The sequence below is a fragment of the Haliotis asinina genome, chromosome 11 (assembly GCF_037392515.1).
Source record: "Haliotis asinina isolate JCU_RB_2024 chromosome 11, JCU_Hal_asi_v2, whole genome shotgun sequence".
Lineage (NCBI taxonomy): Eukaryota > Metazoa > Mollusca > Gastropoda > Lepetellida > Haliotidae > Haliotis > Haliotis asinina.
In genome coordinates this window covers 48,987,462-49,011,162 of record NC_090290.1, presented here as the reverse complement: position 1 = coordinate 49,011,162, position 23,701 = coordinate 48,987,462, and the positions used below count along the sequence as shown (strand labels likewise).

Sequence of the window (23,701 nt, the reverse complement as noted above, 5' to 3'; positions counted from 1 at the left end):
TTATTCACTTTACCGCAGTAGTTATTACAATTTACCGCAGTTTCGGTTGTTAATATTTGCCGCAGTTTTATTCCAATTTACCGCGGGGCAGTTGTTACATTTTATCGCACTTTTTATTACAATTTACCGCGGTGTTTTTACTATTTGCCGCAGTTTATTACATTTACGGTCTTATTACAATTTACGTCGTAACAGTATTTCCTGTAAGGTGCGCTTTATTGTATCCCAAATGTGTAAGTCGATGTTCATGCTGTTGATCACTGGACTGTGTAGTCCAGACTCGATTATTTACAAAAAGCCGCCATTTAACTGGAATATTGCCGAGATACTCACTCACTCTAAATTTCACGCTGTTTACGTTACCACTACTTCGCTCTTTAAACAATTTGCTGCTACTTACCTGGAAACAATATTTTGTATCACGTAACATGAGTCGAAACAATATGAGCTTCCACTTTAGAGATTGAGAGGTTTCATGGTTATAAACAGATTCTAAAACTCTGTTGCTCTTGTATTTTCATGAGTTGTAATGATTTAACTTGAAAAGTAGACACTTATCTATTTACATAAATCAGAGCCTATTCCCCACCTTTCAGTGACTTAAACAGTCTGAGTTTTGCCACCGTATGACAAACTAAATTAAGCAGAGGAAGTTATAGGAGTGTCCATGTTTCACTGTGTTTACGACAAGGGTGCCAAAATGTTACTAATAGTATTTCCCGAGCAAGATCGAGTGTTGTAAAAATAGTATGACATGGAGTTGGCTATGATATCTGTTTATTGCCGAAGGAATATTTATCATAAACGCAAAACGAAAGGTCTGCTTACATAAGGCCGCATCACCCATAGCAGCGGCGGAAGATATATCAAAGTAATCAGACAAAGATCTCATGACAATAACCGTTCGCGTATGTAAAACAAGTGCACAATTTCATCAACAGTTACTTGTCAACCTTGAGTTTAAATAGCAAGAGAAAAATATATTCAGTCGTAAATATGTTTGTTCACAACGTTTTTTTCTTCCATAAATACTCATTTTGTTTGAAAGAGTAACTTTAAAACGTAGTGCAAAGTCATCACAAGACAGTCAGATTACCAGCCAGACGTGACAGTCTCATGGAGAACTTGAAGGTGGTCGTAGAGCTTGTTTCACACATGTCCATGTCCATGAAATGTCCATGAAGCTGGCCTTTTTGTTTTTTTACCTTGTTTACCGTCTGCAGATATATCTGTTGATGTAACACGTATGTAGATAAAAGTTAAACGAATTTTCCTTGTTTATGTATTTCATTGAAAGATATATTCAACTGAACAACTTTGTGTCAATATCAATAATATTGCAAGCGAATCTCGAGGTCACGTTACATGTAGATCTCTGAAATGCTAATCTGTAAAGCATAGTAAAAAGGTCCTGAATAACAACAAATAGTTCCCTTCAATATCTAGGCTTGCCACGGAACACTTCCTCGTAGAGTGATATTTGACCCAAGGGAATCGAGGGAAAATGTGTTAACCTTCGTAGGTAATAACAAGAGAAATGCCGAAGAAAAACCCTCAGATTTGACGCTTTCTCCCTAAATTACTCTGTGGTATCATAAAGCTTATTGTCTGTTTGCTGTCCTCAAGGGATGCTGAAGGATTTCACGCATATACCTCTTACAGCGGTACACATTGTAACATGGGGATGAGTACATTAAACGAAACACCGAGAACAAGTAGGGTTGGTCTAAGTTAACGCTCATCACGTTCCGCACGTGCATTTGTTTCACTGTTCCAACTACCACGCTTAGCTACTTCTAATACAAGCCGGTAATAGCGATTTGAAACCATGATCGTTCGTTAAACAACTTTTATCCTAAGTTGAAAAAATTCTGTGATTTAAACGTGCAACTGGCAAGGTAAAATTATGAAGATATGCAATTTTAATTTCACTTTATTTGATATACGTTTTTGTGAAAAGTGAAATTCATCGGTGCGTTAACAGGGCAAAGAGATTATAGCCTTGACATGTTCTCTCTTCTTCTGTTGGAACAGCATGCATCCTCGTAGTTGTTTCTGTACCTATATTAACCACATTTTGTCAAAGTAGCCTTGGTTGGATACAACCTTCGGGAAACTTCTGTAAGAGGTATGTACGTTGTGGATATACTTCGGCATCCTTTGAGGACTGAAATTTGTTCTGACAACAGCGACATATCTCCTATGCGTTGCTTAAACAGATCCAAAGTTACTTTTCACTTAAATGATGACAGTTCTGAATATCTGCATATCTCCTTGTACATTTTTCATGTCCTTTCCAGTACAGAAACATATGCAAATCAATCGAAATATAGAAATTCATCTTAAGCACCTTTCCAGACACGTGCATCAAATTGCCCACAAAGACCATCGTGTACCGACGAACTATCATTGGAGTGTACACACGCACCTGTTATGGCCTGGTTATGTGGCCTAGCAAAGTAGATGCTCATGCGGCTCTGATACAGACCGTGTTATCTAATCTGCCTTGATAAGCTGAGTACTGTTGCCTGTGGTGGAACAACTAACAACTCCTCATTCACTCATTCGTCTAGAAACAAGTTCCTTTTGGATGTTCTCCAACGTGTTCTGTATCTGCTGTAAATGGTCTTTAAAGTCATCATCCAGAGCATCGATTCTCTGAGTCAGCATCTGCTCAAGGGTCAGGTCGACTTTCTGTGTTAACCTAGGTTCCTTTACTTGTCTTCGTGGAACCTGCATATACCACAATTGCCCGTCTTTCTGTTCTACAAACCGTTTCATGTCATTGTCAAATTTGCCACGTCTTATAAGCGCTTTGTTGAAAAGTTTTGTCAAAAAAGGGACAGCTCTTTCAAGTTGAATCGAGCGTTTGAATGTTTCAATCCTTCGGGACAGCTTCAGATTTGTAAGAATGTCCGCGTATGATGTATTCATCATTGCAATGAGCAGGTTCAGCAGGATGATAGTAGCAAGAACGATATATGTTACGAAAAGGATGATTGGCAGAGCAAGAGAACCACCAGCTTTCTTTATGTTGGTGTCAAAGTTATTATCAAAAAGCTCACTCATTCCAAACATAAGTCTAAACACGAGGAACATTGTATGAAATGGGGTTGGATAGATCTGAACGATTGGTGTCGAGATCTGAAAAAGAACATGCAAGGCAAATGAAAAACTCAGAAGCACAAAGGCATACACGAACAAGATCTTGTAGACATCCACCATTATCATATGTAGGATCATCCGCCAAAAGAACCTGATAGGCTTGAGTCCTTGAGTGAAACTAAGAGTTGTCAGCCATCCAATCAGCAATGTTATAGACAGTGTGTTACGCATACTGTACAGTTCCAGAGTATAGTATTGGTAAAGCATTGCAGTAACCAAAAGAGAATATATGACATGATGAATTATGGAGAAACACTCCATGAGAAATGTGCCCGTTGCCTGAAATTTTGACCCAGACCATGGGTGCTTTGAGCAATGGAACCTATGTACCAACTCTATGATGAAGCACACAGGCTCGATAGGTGTCACGCCGTAGAAGATGATGGTAGTAATGTCCATGGAATGGTCATTTGGTGATGTCCTCAGCTTGTCCATGAGGACTGTGCTGGAATAGCTAAACACCGACATGTAGACGGTATGGAGGAAGATGAGTATAAAGTAAATGAGTGTCGTGGTTGAAGTGTAAACTTTCTCAATTTTCCTCATGGGTTCTATGTCAAGAACCTGCGCTATGGTTTCATGGGAGTTGTTATCAAGTAGCAGCTCAAGGCATGACCCTCTTGATTTATCTGATCCTTTAGTAATGGGTGTGATGTCTGTAATGTCGTATTGTTCCAGTGAAGGATGTTTCATGTTGGTCGTTCCCTGGATAAATAAAAGCTTCTTAATTACTTCAACTGCTCCCACCTCAAACGCAAGAGACATGGGACTTTCTTGATTTTCATTTTTTGTCCATCTGATGAGACTGTAAACTGCTTGTCTCCTGTGTTCTTCAAGGTCATGGTGGGTACTTCCCATCAAGTACCACTTAGTCCATTTGTCAAGCAATATATCGAAAACTTGTCCATCTTTCTCGTCCTGTCCCTGGATGACAGCTGTTGCTCTTATAAAACAATGCAACCCTGAATCCCCAACACTGTTCTGAAGACGGGGATTTGCTCTCTCGTTTAGCAAGGCGATTATGGTATCATGGTGTCTTTCCCTGCACGCCACGTGGAGGGCAGTATCACCTTCCCTGTTCTGCACATTGATGTCTAAATGTTGACTGAACTTCACTATGACTTCTTCCCGGTCCGCCTTTGCTGCATAGTGGAACGCGGTATTCCCACCTTCGTCGCAAACATTCAGGCTTGGTTTGAATTTCAAGAAGACTTCAATTTTGTCAATCAAACCAAGGGTAGCTGCTTTGGCAAAAGCGGATGCAATGGCCTTTGCTACCTGGCTTGTTTGATCCTCTGCTGAAACGTTCTTTGTGGCATGGAGGAGTGTTTCCAAAACACTGATCTGACCTTGAGTTGTAACAGCAATGTGGAACACATCTTCTTCTTCGCTATTGATATGACAAACATTAGACTGTTTGCCCATTAGGAATATCATTATTTCACTGTGTCCACATCTTGCTGCAATCATGAGAGCTGTATCGCCATGTTCGTCCGGTTCATTGATATCAGCATTTTCATCTACTAGCCTCTGCAGTGCGGATAGGTTGCCCGTCCTTGCATGTCTGTGGAGGGGACGTTCAACGACAGAAACACCGTGTTTGTATTTCGGCGCCGTCACATCGAGTGTCATATCAAAGGAAGGATTTTCCACTGCCATTGTAGAAATTGTGTATATTCTGAAAAGAGATCACTAAATGAAACAGTGTGTTAAAGAAGAGTGGTTAATGAGCGTTTATTCCATGTCAAACGTGAACATTATTCAAGCTATATATTTTGTTTCGTTGCTGTTTAACGTCGCTCTCAGCAATATTCCCGGTGTATGTTTGCCTTGTGATAACAAACCAGTGACTAACGTCATGATCATCTACCCACAAAGTGCAAGCTTTGGGGGAATGGATATTTTCAAATGGAAACTTTCTTTTGTCTAGCTGTTCACGTTATCTCATCTTACTCATATTAATTGAGGCAAAGATGGTGCAACGAGAAAGCATCATCACCCAAGGCCTAGATTTTCGAAGCTCTCTTAGCGCTTTGATGGTCGTAAGTTAAAGTTGATGTGTGGCACTTACGACTTTCTTACCGCTAAGAATGCCTCGAAAATCTGGGCCTTGCATGTAAGTGTGTTATCTTTGGGGCCTCGTGAGATCAGCTGCTTTACCTTCTTATGGAAGAACTTTTTCTGTCTGGTCCAGGCTCGATGTACAGTTACATGTCTGAAATATTGCTGACTGCAACTCATTAATCTACTCACAATATATAAGGTTGCATAAAAATAATTAAATGTTTCTCGAGCATATTTTTTTTCAAAAGTGACGAGGGTTTTTTTTACCAAAAATATTTCATGGCAAAAAGTGACGATGGAGGAACACATATGTATTTTTGTTCTCTCAGAAATAGAGCTTGGGGCGTTTAGCACGTGTTAATAATGAGTTGTAGATTCAGGCACACTCGTTGTTATAGACACTCAGTCTTATAGTGGACAAATGGATGCTCGGGACGCGGCCAAATCAAATTATATTGTATATAATTTATCTATATTTAAATGGCAGCGAAAAATTGTTACGCGCACAAATGAAAGTGACACGCCCATGTCCGAGAATCGTTTCACGTTGTACTTTTTTATTTAGCCTAACGGCATAACGGATGGTGATCTAGGTTGTTTATATCTCAGTGTGACGAACAACATTTATGCATACTTAATCAACAGGCTTGTATATCAGACACATAACAATCCACCCATTGACGACATTACTAAAGCTTATGATCTGATTGAAAATTTATGAATACTGATCCGTCAGAATGTACTTCGAGCAAATATGTGTTGACCTACCTTCAACACCAGTCTGGCTGCAAGTAACTGTCACGAGGGTCTTGATGTAAGCTGATAACTGCGTTGACATCCTAGGACTTTGCTATTTACTATCCAGATAACGTACAAAGCAAAGGTTGATCTGCCCTTGTATTCAGGGTTTTGATTGCTTTGTTATGGCACCCGGTAAGGGAAGTGTACAGCGTGGAAAAGCCGTCCTGTTGGTAGAGGGCCTGCTATCCGCTGACGTCGTATTTCATATCCGGGTATTGCAAATATCGTAATGTTGATAACAATAGCTGACATATTTCGGTTGTTGTGGACTGGTATTGTGGAGGGTTTGAGGTGGAGATAGCTGAGGGATTCTGTTTGTGTCGAAGGGACTGTATAGAGGCGAGAATACATTGGCGTTGTAGTTGAGACATGTCGATGATGTTGAGTGGAAATGTTGTAGTTTTGGGGGTATAGTTGTGTGTGGTGTGTATATGTGATATGATGGTGGTTTATGGATATGGTTGTGTTATGTGATATGGTGATGGTGTGTGGATACGGTGGTTATGTTATGTGATATGTTTGTAGTGTAGGGATATGGTGGTGAGGCGTTGTTATGGTTGTGGTATGTGGATATGGTGGTGCTATGTGATATATGGTGGTGGTGTGTGGATATGGTGATGGCGTTATGTGATATGGTGGTGGAGCGGGGATATTGGCGTTGTTGTTATGTTTCTATGGTGGTGGCGTGTGGATATGGCGTCGGTGTTATGTGATATGGTGGTGTTATGTAATATGGTGGTGTTATGTAACATAGTGGCGTTATGTGATATGGTGGTGGTGTGGGGATATGGTGGTTTTGTCTTCGTATGGTGGTGGTGTGTGGGTATATGGTGGTTTAGGTGACATAGTGGCCTTTTGTGGATGCGGTAGTGGTGTGCGGATATGGAGGTGGTGTGTAATACGGTAGTGGTTTGTGGATATGGAGGTGGTGTGTGATACGGTGGTGGTTTGTGGACATGTTGGTGGTGTGTAATACGGTGGTGTAATGCGGATATGGTGGCGTTGTGTGGATACAATGGTGGTGTGTGGATATGGATTTGGTGTGTAATACGGTGATGGCGTGTGAATATGGTGGTGTTATGTAATATAGTGGTGTTACGTGATGCTGTGGTGGTGTGTGGATATGGTGGTTATGTTATGTGATGTTGTGGTGGTGTTATGTGATATGGAGGTGATGTGTGATACGTTGGTGTTATGTGATATGGTGGTGTTATGTGATATGGTGGTGGTGTGGGGATATGGTGGTTTTGTCTTCGTATGGCGGTGGTGTGTGGGTATACGGTGGTTTATGTGATTATGTGATATTATTATGTGATATGGTGTGACATAGTGTTGTTATGTGATATGGTGATGTTCTCTGTTATGGTGATGTTATGTGATATGGTGTTATGTGATAGGGTGGTGTTATGCGATATAGTGGTGTTATGTGATATGGTGGCGCTGTGTGGATACGGTGCTGCTTTGTGGATATGGAGGTGATGTGTGATACGGTGGTGTTACGTGATATGGTGGTGTTATGTGATTTGGTGGTGTTTCGTGATATAGTGGTGTTATGCGATATGCTGGTGGTGTTATGTGATATGTTGTGTTGTGTGATGCAGTGGTGGTGTGTGGATATGGAGGTGATGTGTGATATGTTGGTGTTGTGTGATACGGTGGTGGTGTGTGGATATGGAGGTGATGTGTGATATGTTGGTGTTGTGTGATATGTTGGTGTTGTGTGATATGTTGGTGTTGTGTGATACGGTGGTGGTGTGTGGATATGGAGGTGATGTGTGATATGTTGGTGTTGTGTGATACGGTGGTGGTGTGTGGATATGGAGGTGATGTGTGATGCGGTGGTGGTGTGTGGATATGGAGGTGATGTGTGATATGTAGGTGTTGTGTGACACGGTGGTGGTGTGTGGATATGGAGGTGATGTGTGATATGTTGGTGTTGTGTGATATGTTAGTGTTGTGTGATATGGTGGTGGTGTGTGGATATGGAGGTGATGTGTGATATGTTGGTGTTGTGTGATACGGTGGTGGTGTGTGGATATGGAGGTGATGTGTGATATGTTGGTGTTGTGTGATATGTTAGTGTTGTGTGATATGGTGGTGGTGTGTGGATATGGAGGTGATGTGTGATATGTTGATGTTGTGTGATACGGTGGTGGTGTGTGGATATGGAGGTGTTGTGTGATATGTTGGTGTTGTGTGATATGTTGGTGTTGTGTGATACGGTGGTGGTGTGTGGATATGGAGGTGATGTGTGATATGTTGGTGTTGTGTGATACGGTGGTGGTGTGTGGATATGGAGGTGTTGTGTGATACGGTGGTGTTGTGTGATACGGTGGTGGTGTGTGGATATGGAGGTGATGTGTGATATGTTGGTGTTGTGTGATATGTTAGTGTTGTGTGATATGGTGGTGGTGTGTGGATATGGAGGTGATGTGTGATATGTTGATGTTGTGTGATACGGTGGTGGTGTGTGGATATGGAGGTGATGTGTGATATGTTGGTGTTGTGTGATATGTTAGTGTTGTGTGATATGGTGGTGGTGTGTGGATATGGAGGTGATGTGTGATAAAGGTTGGTGTTGTGTGATACGGTGGTGGTGTGTGGATATGGAGGTGATGTGTGATATGTTGGTGTTGTGTGATATGTTAGTGTTGTGTGATATGGTGGTGGTGTGTGGATATGGAGGTGATGTGTGATATGTTGATGTTGTGTGATACGGTGGTGGTGTGTGGATATGGAGGTGATGTGTGATATGTTGGTGTTGTGTGATATGTTGGTGTTGTGTGATACGGTGGTGGTGTGTGGATATGGAGGTGATGTGTGATATGTTGGTGTTGTGTGATACGGTGGTGGTGTGTGGATATGGAGGTGTTGTGTGATACGGTGGTGTTGTGTGATACGGTGGTGGTGTGTGGATATGGAGGTGATGTGTGATATGTTGGTGTTGTGTGATGCGGTGGTGGTGTGTGTATGGTGGTGGTGTCGAGGGAAATAATCGTCGCAATCTACCTTCCGCCCTGTTGTGATGCTTTGTAACAGACATTACCAGCACCACATTAGCTGCAGTGGTGGATCGCAGAAAACTATATCCGATCTTTATGGGGGATACACGCTTTTTCTTGGAAAATAAATGTTGATGTTTGTATTAAACATATATAAGCATAAAAACACGCCCCAGGACACCAACAGCATTTCATCTGACACTGATGCACTGATTCCCGGTATCCAAATATCTGCTTGTTCTGTAAACTCTTCCGTTTGGACGAATGGTATTGAGATCGTTATTTAATCAAGAGCCAAGTCCAGGAAGCCGATAATCCAGTCTGCTATACGGATGTATTCCATCAACAGGAAGTAAATCATTTCATGATCGATAAACAGGCTGAACTTGTTGAATAACCTCAACAGGTTAAACAATGAGGTGTGCATTCCAAGGTTCATGTCACCATTAGTTGGGGGTAAGAGAGAAGTAAGTCAGCACAGTAAGTATATGCAGGCCCTCGTGTCGTTGTGCAAGGATTAAAGATTTCTTGACGCTTCGGAGTACCTCACCCGCCTGCTTTCCCGACCGCAACGCTGATGTGGCATGCAAGCGATTAAAACTTTATTTAAACATAATCGTGGGTGGATGGCCTACCGATCACCACTCATGAACCTACCAGTTCTTTATTGTTATTTCTACAATTCGACTGACAGCCGATTTTGACCCACAACTAAACGATCCTGACACAAATGGCGGACGATAACAAGGACGATAAGGACCATAAGGAGGTGTAGTCAAAGCAAGCCCTCTCACTGGTAGAGGCTTATGTGCCGTGAAATCTTCATTGCAACACTCATAGACATCAGTCACTTATCAGCATTCCATGGAATCCTGGCTGGTGGTAGGGGTGATATAGTTTTAGGGCGACTTGGACCAGAAGTAGGATCTTCTTCAGCCCATATCATTAAGTGAAGTTGAACTATTTGACGCTGACGCACACATACACACACACACTACCAAACTGTGGTACGGTTGCCAGTTATACGGTATTACCACAATACCAATTTGCAAATCGCTCTGTTGTGCCATTGAATATTTGTTTCCCATTAGTATGTGTTTTGTTTCTAAAGAAAGAATAAGTGAGAGTGTTCCCTTTAGGATTACATTGTTACAGTGTTGCTTCAGTCTTCATCGGTGGTATGTGCGTTCATTTGTTATGCTAAAAAGCATTTCATTTTCGAACGTCTTTACAGTCATTGAGACTGTTATGTTGATATATTTACGTTTTTGGATTTACTCGTTCAAGTTGGAGAAAAATCTTTATTGAATTAAATTCCTGAGTGTTCTTTGGGTTTTGTTAAACGCAAAGCAAACTAGATGCAAAAGCAATCACTCTTTCCGATGCAACCATCAATATCTATATAGAAGCGAATAGAAGCGATAAAACCCCTTATATTCCCATAACAGATATCTGCTTAACGCAGAGTCGATTGCACCATTGTGACTTTATCATAAGCATTCATTTCTTTCATCAGATTGCAGCTGCACGATGTTGCTTGTATACAAGTCGAATCTGAACCAGACAATCCAATGATTGTAACCACGCGATACGATTACAGAGCATGTGTTTATGATTCAGGGTGGCGTTGTACAAAACACCCTTTCGCTAACTTAAGTCTGTATTTAGCTACTGATGGAATCGGGTTGTCAGTGAGTGAGTTAAACATTAATTTTACGGCGCACTCAGCAATATTCCAGCTATATAGTGGCAGTCTGTAAATAATCGAGTCTGGACCACACAATCCAGTGATCAACATCATGATCATCTATCTGCGCAATTGGGAACCGATCACATGCGCCAACCAAGTAAGCAAGCCTCACCACCCGATCCCGTTAGTCGCCTCTTTCGAAAAGCATGGGTTGCTGAAGGCCTATTCTACCCCGTACCTTCATGGGTCTCGGGTTGTCAGGCTCACTGAGTGGGTTGGCACACATCATCGGTTTCCAATTGTGTAGATCGATGCTCATGCTGTTGATCACCGGATTGCCTTGTCCAGACCCGACCCGTCTCCATATAGATGGATTATTGCAGAGTGTGGATTTAACCTAAACTCACTCCCTCACGCACTCACGCACTCACGCACTCACGCACTTACGCACTCACTCATGCACTCACACACTCACTCACTCACTCACTCACTCAGTCACACACTCACTCACTCACTCACTCACTCACTCACGCACTCACTCACTCTGATAAGGTGTGGGAGTTACGTCCTCCCTGGTCCTAAGATTCAGGTTCACTGACTTGCTGGTGCATGTTATCGTATTCCATAGGCGGCCATAATGCCAATCACTGGATTGTCTGGACAGACTGGATTATAACAGAACATCGCTGAGGGCGGTGATAAACAAACATCCAGAGGTTCTTATACCTGGATATTGCTCAGAGGGGCGTACACAAGAAATCATTGGCTGTGTTTCTCATCCGTTACTTACATGTTCCCGTCGTTTTATAGAGGGGTATTTCCGATGTAACGTAAAATTTGACCCACTCACTCAGCCACCAAACCTCACTCACTCACTCACTCACTCACTCACTGGTACAATATGTCAGTGTATAATTGAGTAAACATTCGAGAACTGTTCACATTTCATTCATTTTATCTCAGTCCAGTCTATTGTGGACAGTATGTACATCCGGAACAGTCACGATGGCCAACCCGGAGTATCTGCGTCTTCAGAGGCACGTTGCACGGACCCGGTTCAACACAACTCACGTCAGGACACGATGCAAGCTGGTTATATAGAACATAAAAGGTTCATGTCACGCCATCTGTTCACCTCTCCCCTCCTGTGCACATAGTATCATCCACCACCCCTACAATCCCGACCCTCCGTTATAAATCTCTAATAACGGCATCCTGTTGTTTTAAGGCGATTTCTCATTACAGAGCAACCACGTTTTCTAACGTGGCCTGAGGAATACTCTACACATTTCTTTTTTTTCAAGTTTATTATTTAATGCCGCATTCAGCATTGTTCCAGCTACATGAAGGCGGTCTGTATAAACAATTCATCGAGTGTGATATAAATCACACTAAAGCAAATAAACTAAAAAAATCTGAGGGTGTCTTTCTAAAACATTTCAGCAAATAAACAACTGACAACATTTTCGCCATTACTTCCAGTTCAAACTAAATTTGCCTAGGAGACGATTAACGATTTTCACGAAATGGACTTTCTAAAGATTCTGAAGATTATTTTGTTTTACAGTTCCTTGACGGCAGGTTTTGATATCCTACTTATATTCTTTTTTCCTGTCATATTTGTTCTCGTCACAATATGGCTGAAATATTGTCTATGTGATATTTAAATCTTGCTCACTCTGAGGACGATCCAAATCTTCTAATTCCAATTCCAACGATGCAACAGTGTAAATTCATTTCTAAACTGTGTTACCTAAGGAAGTTTCATAAAATCATCAACCACCCCGACGACCATGCCGTCCAAGAACGAAACGATCTGAAAGCTGTCGATCAAGCCACCTAGCCTGACTCTCGGATGGGGTGTGTGGTGTGTGGAGGTGGAATCGAACCCTGTTCTTCAGCATGACGGGCGAACCCTTTAACCACTAACCTAACCAGCCGACCCCCATAGAGTAAGGTTTTGACTGCTTGGTTGGTTGAGGGGACTTACTAAGCCTTTGAGGTCACTGGGCTCTGATGGACAGTACGGGCATCCTGGACATGTGTGTGGTACTCCCTGCATGGTCACTTGGTGGACCGAGTAGGGCCTGTCACATGGGCCAGGGGCCAGACACTTGAACATGGGACACTGGTGGTGAATCTGGGGACAGAACAAATGCTCAAACCTTTCATAAACATTAAAATATTTGTTTGTATATTGTTTAACTCAGCAGTCACCGATATTCAAACTATATGGCGGTTAGCTGAAAAAGAATCCAGTCCAGACAATTGCGGGATAAAGAGCATGGACGTTGATCTATGTAACTGGAATACGATAAGATGTGTCAGCCAAGCAGGCTTGTCTGAAAAACCCAAATTCGTAGGTCGAATCTCATCAGGGATTGGTTGAAAATCAATTCTTACCCGGATTTTCACGGGAAGAATACTACCTGGAAAATATTGTTTATAAAATATCACGGCATGGTGAGTGAGTACGATTTTACTTCACTTTTCTTTTTGACAATTATGAGCAACGAAATTACAAATGAGCCCAATTTGTATATATGGGAACGCCCTCCAGAACATTCCATTTAATGCCCGATCTACCCCTTGTACCTATAGCAACCAAGTGTATTCGTCTACATTCCCTGCCCCGCCCACTTGTTACAGACGCGTTTACTGCGCAGGCAGTGCAGAAAGGGGCATACAGCTAGAAAGATCGTTTTAGAAAATATATATTTACATGATTTGGCAGATGTTTGTAATAAGTGTCAGAAGATATTTCAATATAGTAAGAGCAATACTGCCCGGATACAAGTCAGCTCACTCAGCTATTTCGTTGTCATTTTCTAATGTTGACAGTAATAAAAATACTATAATTAAACACACCCCTGCTTTATGATACATATTTTAAGAAACTAGAAGGAAATACTGGAAGAAACTTCGTAGGTCGAATCTTCCAATGTTAACTGTAATAAAGATACTATAGTTAAATACATTCCTGCTTTATGATACATATTATAACAAACTAGAAAGAAATACTGGAAGAAACTAAAAAATGATATGCTTGAGATATTATTAATACAGAAAACAGTAATGGTGTCAATCTTAAGCTAAGCATTTCAACTTTTCCTTGAAACTATTCTGATGATACAAGGTAAATTTCATACGTCATATTTAAAAACAAAACGTGACAAATCAAATAAACTAGAAGAGGAAATCCAAATGTTAGAGGATGAAATTCCAGAATACGTGTTAATAATACCTCTTTCTAACGAAGAGAAGGGCCTTTTGACTGATGGAAGAGATGTTCAAAATGAACAAAAACAAATCAATCACAAATTATATGCTGGAACTGATATTGAATCTGCTCAGGAAATTTTAGACACCATCAACACTCCTTCACTTCATAGTTCTTGACAAACCAATTGAAATAAAAGAGCTGTCGTTAACAGTTAATGCCAAGAAATGCAACAGGAGCCAAGGTCTAGATGGCTTTCATGTGGAATACTATATGGTTTTGGAGAGAGCTCAATTATTAGTTCTACAAATATGTTCAAGAAGCTTTTGATAATAACTAGTTATCTTTTACTATTAACAGAGGTGTCATAACATGTATTCCAAAACAAGATACAGACAGAAGGTATGTGAAAAACTAGCGACTTATTTCTCTCTTAAACACCATGTACAAAATGATACGCTCCTACATTGCAAGCAGACTGAAAAAGACATAAGATGTACTGATGGATTCTGATCAGACAGTATTTAGCCAAGCAGCCAAGCAGATGCATAAGTAACACTTCCACACTAATGCATGAGATCATGTATGAACTGAAAAGGAATAAACAAGCAGATCTTCCGATGCTGATCGATTTCAAGAAAGCTATTGGTAGTGTCTCAAAAACATTTAATACATGAGTTCAAAACAGAATTCGCTTTGGGCCCAATATGATAAAGTGGATAAATATACTCATGGACAACGCGTCCTCGTGTGGTTTTCAAAATGGCTATCTCTTCTCATTTTTCCTACTGCTCACTGTTGTTGACAGGGGCACCAAGTATTGCCATACGTTTTCATTTTTGTTACTGAAACTCTATGATAAGAGATGGGAAGATTAGTCTGGAAAACATTGGCATATTACTTTTGTTACCATCACCCCCAAAGGAATTTCTAAATCAACTGAACAATATTGTATATTATTTGATTTCGGATGGTAAGAAGGATAAATCAAGAAAACAACCATATATAGAAAACATGAAGAAAGTGGATTAAGAATGACATATATGAAATCATTTAAAAATGCCCTAAAGTTATCCTGCTTCAGGAGCTATGTGAAAAAAAACCCGCCACCTGACAATAATTCTTCACATATTCACAGTCATGCAAGGATTTATAACCAATTATGAAATTATGGTTTATTGATCTATTTGGTGTGAATATTGTTAACAACAAAAATACTATGATAAATACTTGTCACATTTTAGCTGAGCCTTTGTTATTGAATCATGAATTTAGAAATAGAAATCTCTTAATGGTAGGTTGGTTTAACAGAGGTACCATTGCAATACGAGATATATGAGGTGAAACTGTTCAAATTATTTTAAATATTCGCAAGTCTTTGGAAAATGCACTTTTATCTCAGCACTCAAAACTTCTCACTGCACTCGCCTCTTCTGAACATACTTTCTCAAATGAAGGGATATTAGACTAGATTAGACTGGATATTTATATAGCGCACATATCCACGCACCAGTGCATGCTCAAGGCGCTGGTATTTTTCCCTCGATCACCGGATGTCAATCTCAACAGCATATCGTATTTCAATCTCAACTCCCTGGGGAGTATACAACTCTTGCTGCCACTAGGCGCACCGAGTTTATTGTGGCTCTCTCATCCTATAGAAGTTTCTATGTTATGGAAAATGATACCCCACCGGCCGTTTGTGAGAAATAGCAGAATCAATTAAATACAGACATTTCATGGAATATTATGTTTAAAAAATATAGAAAGTGTAGAAAGTATGTAAGGTTTTTTTTGATTCATAAACAGAGCAATTTATACTAGAAAAGAGTTGGTGCAAATGAGGATAATGGAAACATATATTTGCTCTTTTTGTCAGTCTGAACCAGAAAACTTCCAGCATGTATTCATAAAATGTAAGCTTGTACATGAATTTTGGCGAACGGATGAAAATGTTATTAATCCTACACATTAAAGTGTTCCCATTTCTGAGCAAGACATTCTCTTTTGCATAGTTCAGTTAGTCTATTGACAACACATATCATCCTACTGGTCAAAACTATATTCATACTTCAAGTATGAAACTGATTGTCTGGTACATTGATTGTCTGGTTAATATCGTCAAAGGATGTGTACAACGTAAAAAGAACCATAGCGTGTAAGAATAAAGGTTCGCGTAAATTTCACTTCAAATGAAAACCTTTCGACAATGTTCCATAAATATAATGATCTCTTTATTAACATTTCAATTAATATTTATACTAATTTAATCAATTACTACTATACTAGTATATAAAAAGAATTTGAAAAATTATGCTAAGTATATTGCCACAGCAAGAGATTAGTATGGTTGAGCACCGATCGATTTTATCGAGTTTATCACTATGTCGATACCATAGTGATGTCTAAGCGTATAATTAACGTGAGATACCAAAGTTAAATAAAATAATCATCTTGAAAAGTTGGCAAATTGTTAATCGAAACGTTTTGTTTGGCTCATCTCATCCTATGATAGTGCAATTCAACGACAACTCAAGTAGCCGTATGTTTCCCAGTCGTCACAGAACATCTTATCGCCTGTTGTCTGAAGCCGAACCAATTTCCTATATGCCAAAGGTAGGTAAATAGACAAGTCTAAACAAGACACAGGAGCCATATATTTTGATCATATGGTTGGAATATTGCAGGAACTGAAAAAAATGATCATGTCTCGATGTAAATTTTTTATCATGTCTCAGGATGTAAATCGACATAATTCATATAACTGAGCAGTTAAAGAATGTCATTAAAAGCGTTATACTCACACATTCCTGGTCAGGACATGAATCTTTTCAGTAGCCGGTATTTATGGGAAAAGTAAGCGTGTGGCTTAAATCGGTGGTAAATAACTGAGACCGAGGTGACTCGGGAATATTTTGATAACGTGCCATGATATAGCTTGGATATTGTAAAATACGGTGATAAACTTAACTCATGCATTTTCACAATCGGAAATGTGATGGACACTTCTACTCATAAAGTCCGGATTAACGAGTGAGTGAGTCTGGTGTTAAGCCGTTTTAGCAATCCTTCAGCAATATCACGGTGGGGGACAGCGGAAATGCACTTCACACATTGTACACGCCAGAGTAATCAAACCCGGATCTTCGGCGCAAAGAGCAAACGCTTTAACCGTAAGAGTACCCTACCATCCAATTAAAAAGGAAGTACCAGGGAGTTGGGAGCCTGTGAAAATCTATACTTACTTCATTTTTAGGTTAAGCTTTGCAGAAACGGCGGAAGGGAAAATAATGTGGTTCAGGAAATGTGAGACAGTCAAGGACCAAGCCATAGCCTCGATACAACCTTAACTTCGTTATAACGGGTTTATTGCTCCTTCCACTGGGGATTCGAACACGTGTTTTCTGTCTAACGAGTGAACATTAACCACTAGGCTACCCCAGCGCCCACCGGTTTAGTTGTTCATTGTACTAATGATCATTCCATGTCATGCCTGACCTGCGAGGGTTCGAGTAAGAATATTGGTCTTCACTAACTCACGCTTGTCGTAACGGGCGACAAACGGGATCGGGTTGTCAGGCTTGCTGCCTTAGATGACACGTCACTGGTTCCCAATTCACAATGATGCCCATGCTGTTGATCATGGGATTGTCTGGTCCAGACTCGATTTTTTCAGACCGCCTCCATAAAGCTGTAATATTGCTTATTGCGGCGTAAAAGTAAACTCACTCAGTCAGTCAACATGTCCTACCTGCCTGGTAGCCACCTTGGATATGTTCCAGTAGACACACATCTGACACCCTTTGCACACTTTGCCCTCATACTTGAAATGAGTCCATTCAAACCGGGCACAATTCGGGAAAGGGGGTGGGCAGGGTAGGTGCGGACAAGTTGGACCCGTCTGAAAATATGAGAAATATCAAGGTTTCTGTAAAAGAATAATACATGCACTCTCGTTTTCATTCTTTCATTCATTCAGGCGCTGGTAGTTTTCCCTCGATCAGTGGATGTCATTCTCAACGAAACATCGGGTTATCATCTCAACTCCCAAGGGATCATAAACTATTGCTGCCACAAGGCGCACTGAGTTACTGTACCTTTCCATCCTTACGAGGTACCCATTCACATACGAGTACACTTGGACAGTCCAAGTTTACTGCATGTTGCTGTACCCGCAACTCTGTGTTTGCCCGTATTCATATGGCCACCATCTGGTCATATACCAAAGGATTCGTGCGTTCTTAAAGCGCAGATATCAACGCACTAGTGCATACAGTACACTACGGGTTGTGACGTCACTGAAAGACTCTGCACAAAAAGCTGACTCCAAGGTTTTTTATCTCGTCACCTCATGCCCACTGAATCACTAGCCTGGCTCCTTAAACACCTCACCACGCCACTAACATATACAAAACCAATGAAACCAAACAGATTGAAAATCAACTCGCTCCCACTGATTGTGACAACCCAGTTTGTTTTTTAGTGGTTCAGCTCTATTGAAGGATGCCCTTCACTGCATCATTGACCATGAATTCTCATTAACATCCCTCCTGGTTGAAACATCATGTCCTCAGACACCAATGGGCGACAGATACTTCGTATCATTATTTCCACCAATGCTGGTCACGATCTTTAATTCTGATTTCAATGTGGTCAGGATATCAGCCATATTGAAGCGTCGACTAGTATAGCCAAAGTGAGGCCATGTGGTTACTGCGAATAAAGTGGCTTTATAATAGTTTGGTCTGTTCTGGGTTTTTTCCGCCATTTTTTTCGGCATTGTTATTAACCTTAATCTTGTTTGGCATAGTTCTCTGAAATCAGAGCCGCCATATAGCTGGAATGTTGCTGGGTGCGGTGTAAAAGTAAACTCACTCACTCACTCTGAAATCAGTTGAACGTTCGACTGTTTCCTGTCTGTATTTATTTGTGTGTCTTTGAACGCATATGTCTGTGTGTATTTTTGTGCCAGTGTGTGCCTGCGTGCATGTGTCCACGTGTCTGTGGAATGCATGTGTCTGTGTGTGCATGTATCTACGTGTGTCTCCGTGTATGAATGCATACGCATGGGTCTGTGTGTACATGCATGTGTGTCTGTAAATGCACGTGTCTGTGTGGGCATGTGTCTGTCTATAAATGCATGTGTCTGTGTACGTGTCTGAGTGTACATGCATCTGCGTGTCAGTGGGTGCACGTATTAACTTGTATCTGTGTCTGCACTTACATGCATCTGTGTTTTTGTGAGCGAATGCATCTGCGTGAGTCTGTCTGTGTCTCCTTGTATGTTTGTCAGCATGTACACACGGGAGTACAACGTAGGCTAACATTACAGAACTTGAACACAAATACAAATAGATTCAAGATTCTAATTTCACCAGCTTTCAGCCTCTGGCATAGAAACAAAGATTTCATAGAAACAGATACGGTTTCTTACAACTGTGTTTGCTTTCTTATGAACTCAAAACCCACTTTTTCCATTTCACTTTAGTTTTTAGCTTCAGAAACCGGAACACCGACATCCTAATGGAGTTTTCCTGTCCTTAGGCTTTCACTTTGATGTCAACAGACTGGCTGAGGGTTGACAACAATTTTCACATCAAACCGTTCCCCTTTTTTGATGTCTTGGAATGAAGACATCTTGCCTCAGAGTGTTATTATGTTGTCAGTGATAGCCAACCTCCCTTTTTAAGGAATTGATCTAATCGCTTACGGTGTAAATGTAATTATTTCCGATGGTGGGTCTGCCATTTTTTTTCTGAGTAAACGAAGCGTTTTGTTAGTTAGTCCTTTTAAACATTCATTCTGAGTGTGGCTTGTTATCATCGTGGAAGAAAAAACGGAAGTCTTCGTAATATAACAAACAAAGGGTTCTAAAGGTTAAATCTTTGGAATTTGGAAGATCATAGAATGATATGACTTATTGTTGTTTGAAATGTTTTCTTTTCAATTACAACTGAGATGGCGAGTGAGTAAAGTTTTGCGCCGCGTTTACCAACATCCCTGCAACGTCACGACAGTGACGCCAGAAATCACACATTCACACGTTTTACTCCTATGGAATATGGAACAAGTTTCTTCGGCGTGACACGCAAGGCAGCCCAAGCTGAGATGAAGTGGTAAAGGGTTTTGCGTTGCAAACAAGAACACGTCACTAGTACAGCAACATGCATGTGCGCATGTCTGTTTGTACTACTCCGATACTTACGTCAGTGACGGCATCGTCTGATGCCGTGCCGGTGACGTTGACACAGTACTGACATCCCTTGCAGAGTTTCCCGTGGTACCAGAAATGACTCCACACCTTGTGGGTGCAGTTGCCAGGAAACGGACAAGGAAGATGCGGACATTTCACATCCTGCAATGTATTTGCAACATGGAACTTAACTAAACAATGTGAAGTAACGTGTTTATGCAAGTAATTCTCCCGCACGTTTACACAGGCGCGACCAGATTCAGCTTCTATCTAAGGCTTTTTACCGTGTTGGGGTCTTCTGTTAAGCCTCACACGAAGATGTTTGCAACATGGAACTTAAAGGTCACATGCAACCAAAAAATGAAACATAATTAAAACACATTTATCACTTATTCATGACATATAATATACATTGCTGCTTTTAAAAAACAAATAAACACAATTATAAGCGTATAATCGCGATTCAAAAGTGCAATATTTTGTACTTGGGCTTACCTCCCCCGAAACGAAGCCCCCGGGAGACCGAACCCAGTCATAGCGAGTGGATATGCACTCAAGTGTAACGACGGTTTCCGATTGGCTGTTTCATTTGCTGATATGCTGAGGGTTCATTGTGTGTACAGAAAGATGATCTGTTTGATGGGCATTTTAGAAGTATAGCCAGTCACAAGAAAGTAAGATTCTTTATGGATAACAACTTCTTTTTGTGTACTTGATGCGTCGTTTCAATATGGATTCATATACTGTTCATATACACTAGAAGAAGTCGTTATCCATGAAGAATGTATATAGAGATGTTGGGTTTGGAAAATATCTGTTCTCTGAATTTGTGCTCGATCCAATCAAAAATCATGTCAGTAAAGATGGTAAACTACTGGGTGGCTGGAATCTGTCATTCGTCCAAGTACAAAGCAGGACTTGAAACTGACAAGAGTTTGCACCGGTTTCCGTCAGATCCAGTCATCCGAAAAAAATGAATGTAGTTTGTTTGCAACCAACAGACATAAAAACATGTCATGTGTATCACACGTGCCTAATTACATAATGTGGCAGACACGGGACTCGGGTGCACGAGTCATAAATCAACATATTTTCTTTATGTCGTATAGTTCGATAGGTGTTAAGTTCAAATTGCACGTGGTCAGTGATTGAAGCTGTGTATTGCATGTTGTGTTTAGCAGACATGCAGGTGTGAATAAACCAGACACTGAGCTTTCTCTGTGACAGAGACTGCTTACCACAATCAACAAGTTTGTTTACGCTACAAGTAGATTATTTACTTGTTTGTGTACACAACCAAGACTAGACTACTGCTCACGACCTCAGACGCTGGGCATGCATATTGTTTCAAGCTCCGCGAACCTATTCACTGCGCATGCGTTATGGTCGCAGCGCAGCGCAGCTGTTGAAACCAGTTTTCCCCCCAGCGCTGGGGGGAATTTAGTGAAACGTTTGAACTCCGATTTCGCGGGCTTATTTTTCATCTCGTTTTTTTTCAACTTTATAGGTTGAATTGGCATTTTTTATGATTTGTTTCGGTAAGTGCACACCGAAAGGTACCAGAATCTGCAAAGTTGTGTTTTACGTTGCATGTGACCTTTAACTAAACAATGTGAAGTAACGTGTTTATGCAAGTAATTCTCCCGCACGTTTACACAGGCGCGACCAGATTCAGCTTCTATCTAAGGCTTTAAACCGTGTTGGGGTCGTCTGTTAAGCCTCACACAAAGATGTTTGAACTTAAACCACAAACGGCTCATAGTTTTATTGTATCTTTTGCAAAGTCTGTTTGTTGTTTAACGCTATGCTCAACTCAACACTATTCCAGTTAATAATCTGTAATTAATAACGTCTGGACCAGACAATCCACTGATCAACAACATGGACATCGATCGACGCAATTAGGATACAATGATAAGTCACCTGGCCTGATCGCTCATGTCGTTATTCGCTTCTTATGAAAAGCATGGCATAGTACGTCTTAATTTTGGTTGGAGAAACACGCCCTCTGGCAAATCTTCTACTAAGAAGAAAGTTTCATGTTGTTTCAACGCCCAATCAAGTCTATCAAGCCGACGTCCCGTTTCTCCAACAAAACAGGGTGAGACACAAAACGTAAACATTTGCTCTGACCATGGAAGACGCCAGTCGCTATAAAGAGGCTTAGCCATTCACTGCAAAAGATTCGAGTCAAGTGGCCAAGGAAATGGAACGTATCTATCAACGGAGCCCTTTGACGCGGCCTACCGAAATACAAGTCGATCCTGGACTCCCGAGTTCATGGACTCCGTCTCACAGCTGTTACCTAAACATGACGTCGAAGTCAGACGCAGGACGGTGGGAGTTCATCGCAGCCAGTCCATTGAGATATTCAGCAGTACCTTAGTTGAACGTTTGCTCGGGCACCAGTGCACCAAAGAAATAGCGACGCCCGAAAAACGATCGACGGAATGGGTGACTCGTTTATCCCGAGTGGTGTCAGCGATCGACGAAGAAGCAACGACACTCATTGATAAAACATACTGTCGCTGCCATTAAAATGAAATCCGTGACGGCTGAATCAACCGCACCGTCATAAAAGAGTGAAAAACCCAACAAGAAACTTTCGTGTCGGACCAGTGTGAGGTATTTGTACTAGTCCGGTGAACTCGATGGAAGGATCGACGTCGTGCCACGAGCCTCGTATGGTCTCTGAATGGTCCTCATCGATTGGGTGGATATGAAACAGGATGAACCCCATATGTAGTGCTTGAAAGACGGACCAGGTACAGGATTCGTGCGGGAAGAATTGCTCGTCGTACTCCGCCATGCGGTATTACCCGCAAATTCAAGACTTGAAACCTTTATATATATCGAAGGGCCCGATATTTACTCAGCCTGACGTCGAGTGATTAAAGGTCAGTTCACGACGAGCAAGTATTAGATGAGCCACGACCTGACAAATACCTCCAATTTGCATACATGGGAACGCCCTTTAGAACATTCCATTTTAAACAAGAGGGAATCTGGTTGTCGTCTAAATATTAAAAAGTTCAGTTTCCTTGTGTCGTGATGGTGTTTCACAAAACTACATCGCTCTACGAGATACGTGTTAAACAGTAGTGGTATTGATTTCACGCCACGGTCAGCATGTATTACACGTGCTTAATCGCCAATCTACCTGTAGCAACCAAGTGTATTTGTCCAGATTACTTGCCCCGCCTGCATGTCACAAACGCGTTCACTGCGCTGGCTCATCTAACACTTGTCAAGCAGTACTACTTTAAAAATAAATGTGCGGGGATGGAATAAAGCCATTAGGATACGCCGGTATTCGTACCCCACGACAAATACTACTCATTGCTTCTATTTCGTATCTTCACGGGTAGTGTTTTGCTTTTGAACGAGAACAGTTCAATCTTAACGGGGTCCCGTTATTCAACCTAACTGTGAATCTCACATTGCAAGGTTGATTACTTGTGACGTATGGAGAGACTTATCGAATCTGTCAATATCACAGACACATGCCTTTTGATTATAAGTTGACATAATCAGACGTATTTCAGACACTAGTATTAAAGCATCGG

At 41.1% G+C, this 23,701-nt stretch overlaps 2 protein-coding genes across 2 annotated transcripts in view; both read right to left on the bottom strand.

Moving 5' to 3' along the window:
* Positions 1-760: 760 nt before the first annotated feature.
* Positions 761-6,057, bottom strand: LOC137255721 (transient receptor potential cation channel subfamily V member 5-like). The gene is made up of 2 exons (XM_067793220.1): positions 5,998-6,057; positions 761-4,843 (listed from the first exon to the last, which is right to left on the bottom strand). The coding sequence occupies exon 2, from the start codon at positions 4,822-4,824 to the stop codon at positions 2,554-2,556; it is 2,271 nt and encodes a 756-aa protein (XP_067649321.1). The 5' UTR covers positions 4,825-4,843; positions 5,998-6,057; the 3' UTR covers positions 761-2,553.
* Positions 6,058-11,654: 5,597 nt separating this feature from the next.
* The window catches only part of LOC137255496 (uncharacterized), a 97,065-nt gene continuing 85,018 nt past the window's right edge, over positions 11,655-23,701 (bottom strand). The window contains exons 8-11 of the mRNA XM_067792932.1: positions 20,148-20,297; positions 17,694-17,843; positions 12,713-12,862; positions 11,655-11,811 (exon numbers count right to left, since the gene is read on the bottom strand). Coding sequence (XP_067649033.1) covers positions 11,692-11,811; positions 12,713-12,862; positions 17,694-17,843; positions 20,148-20,297 — 570 coding nt within the window. The 3' untranslated portion in view covers positions 11,655-11,691. The remainder of the gene's footprint in view (positions 11,812-12,712; positions 12,863-17,693; positions 17,844-20,147; positions 20,298-23,701) is intronic.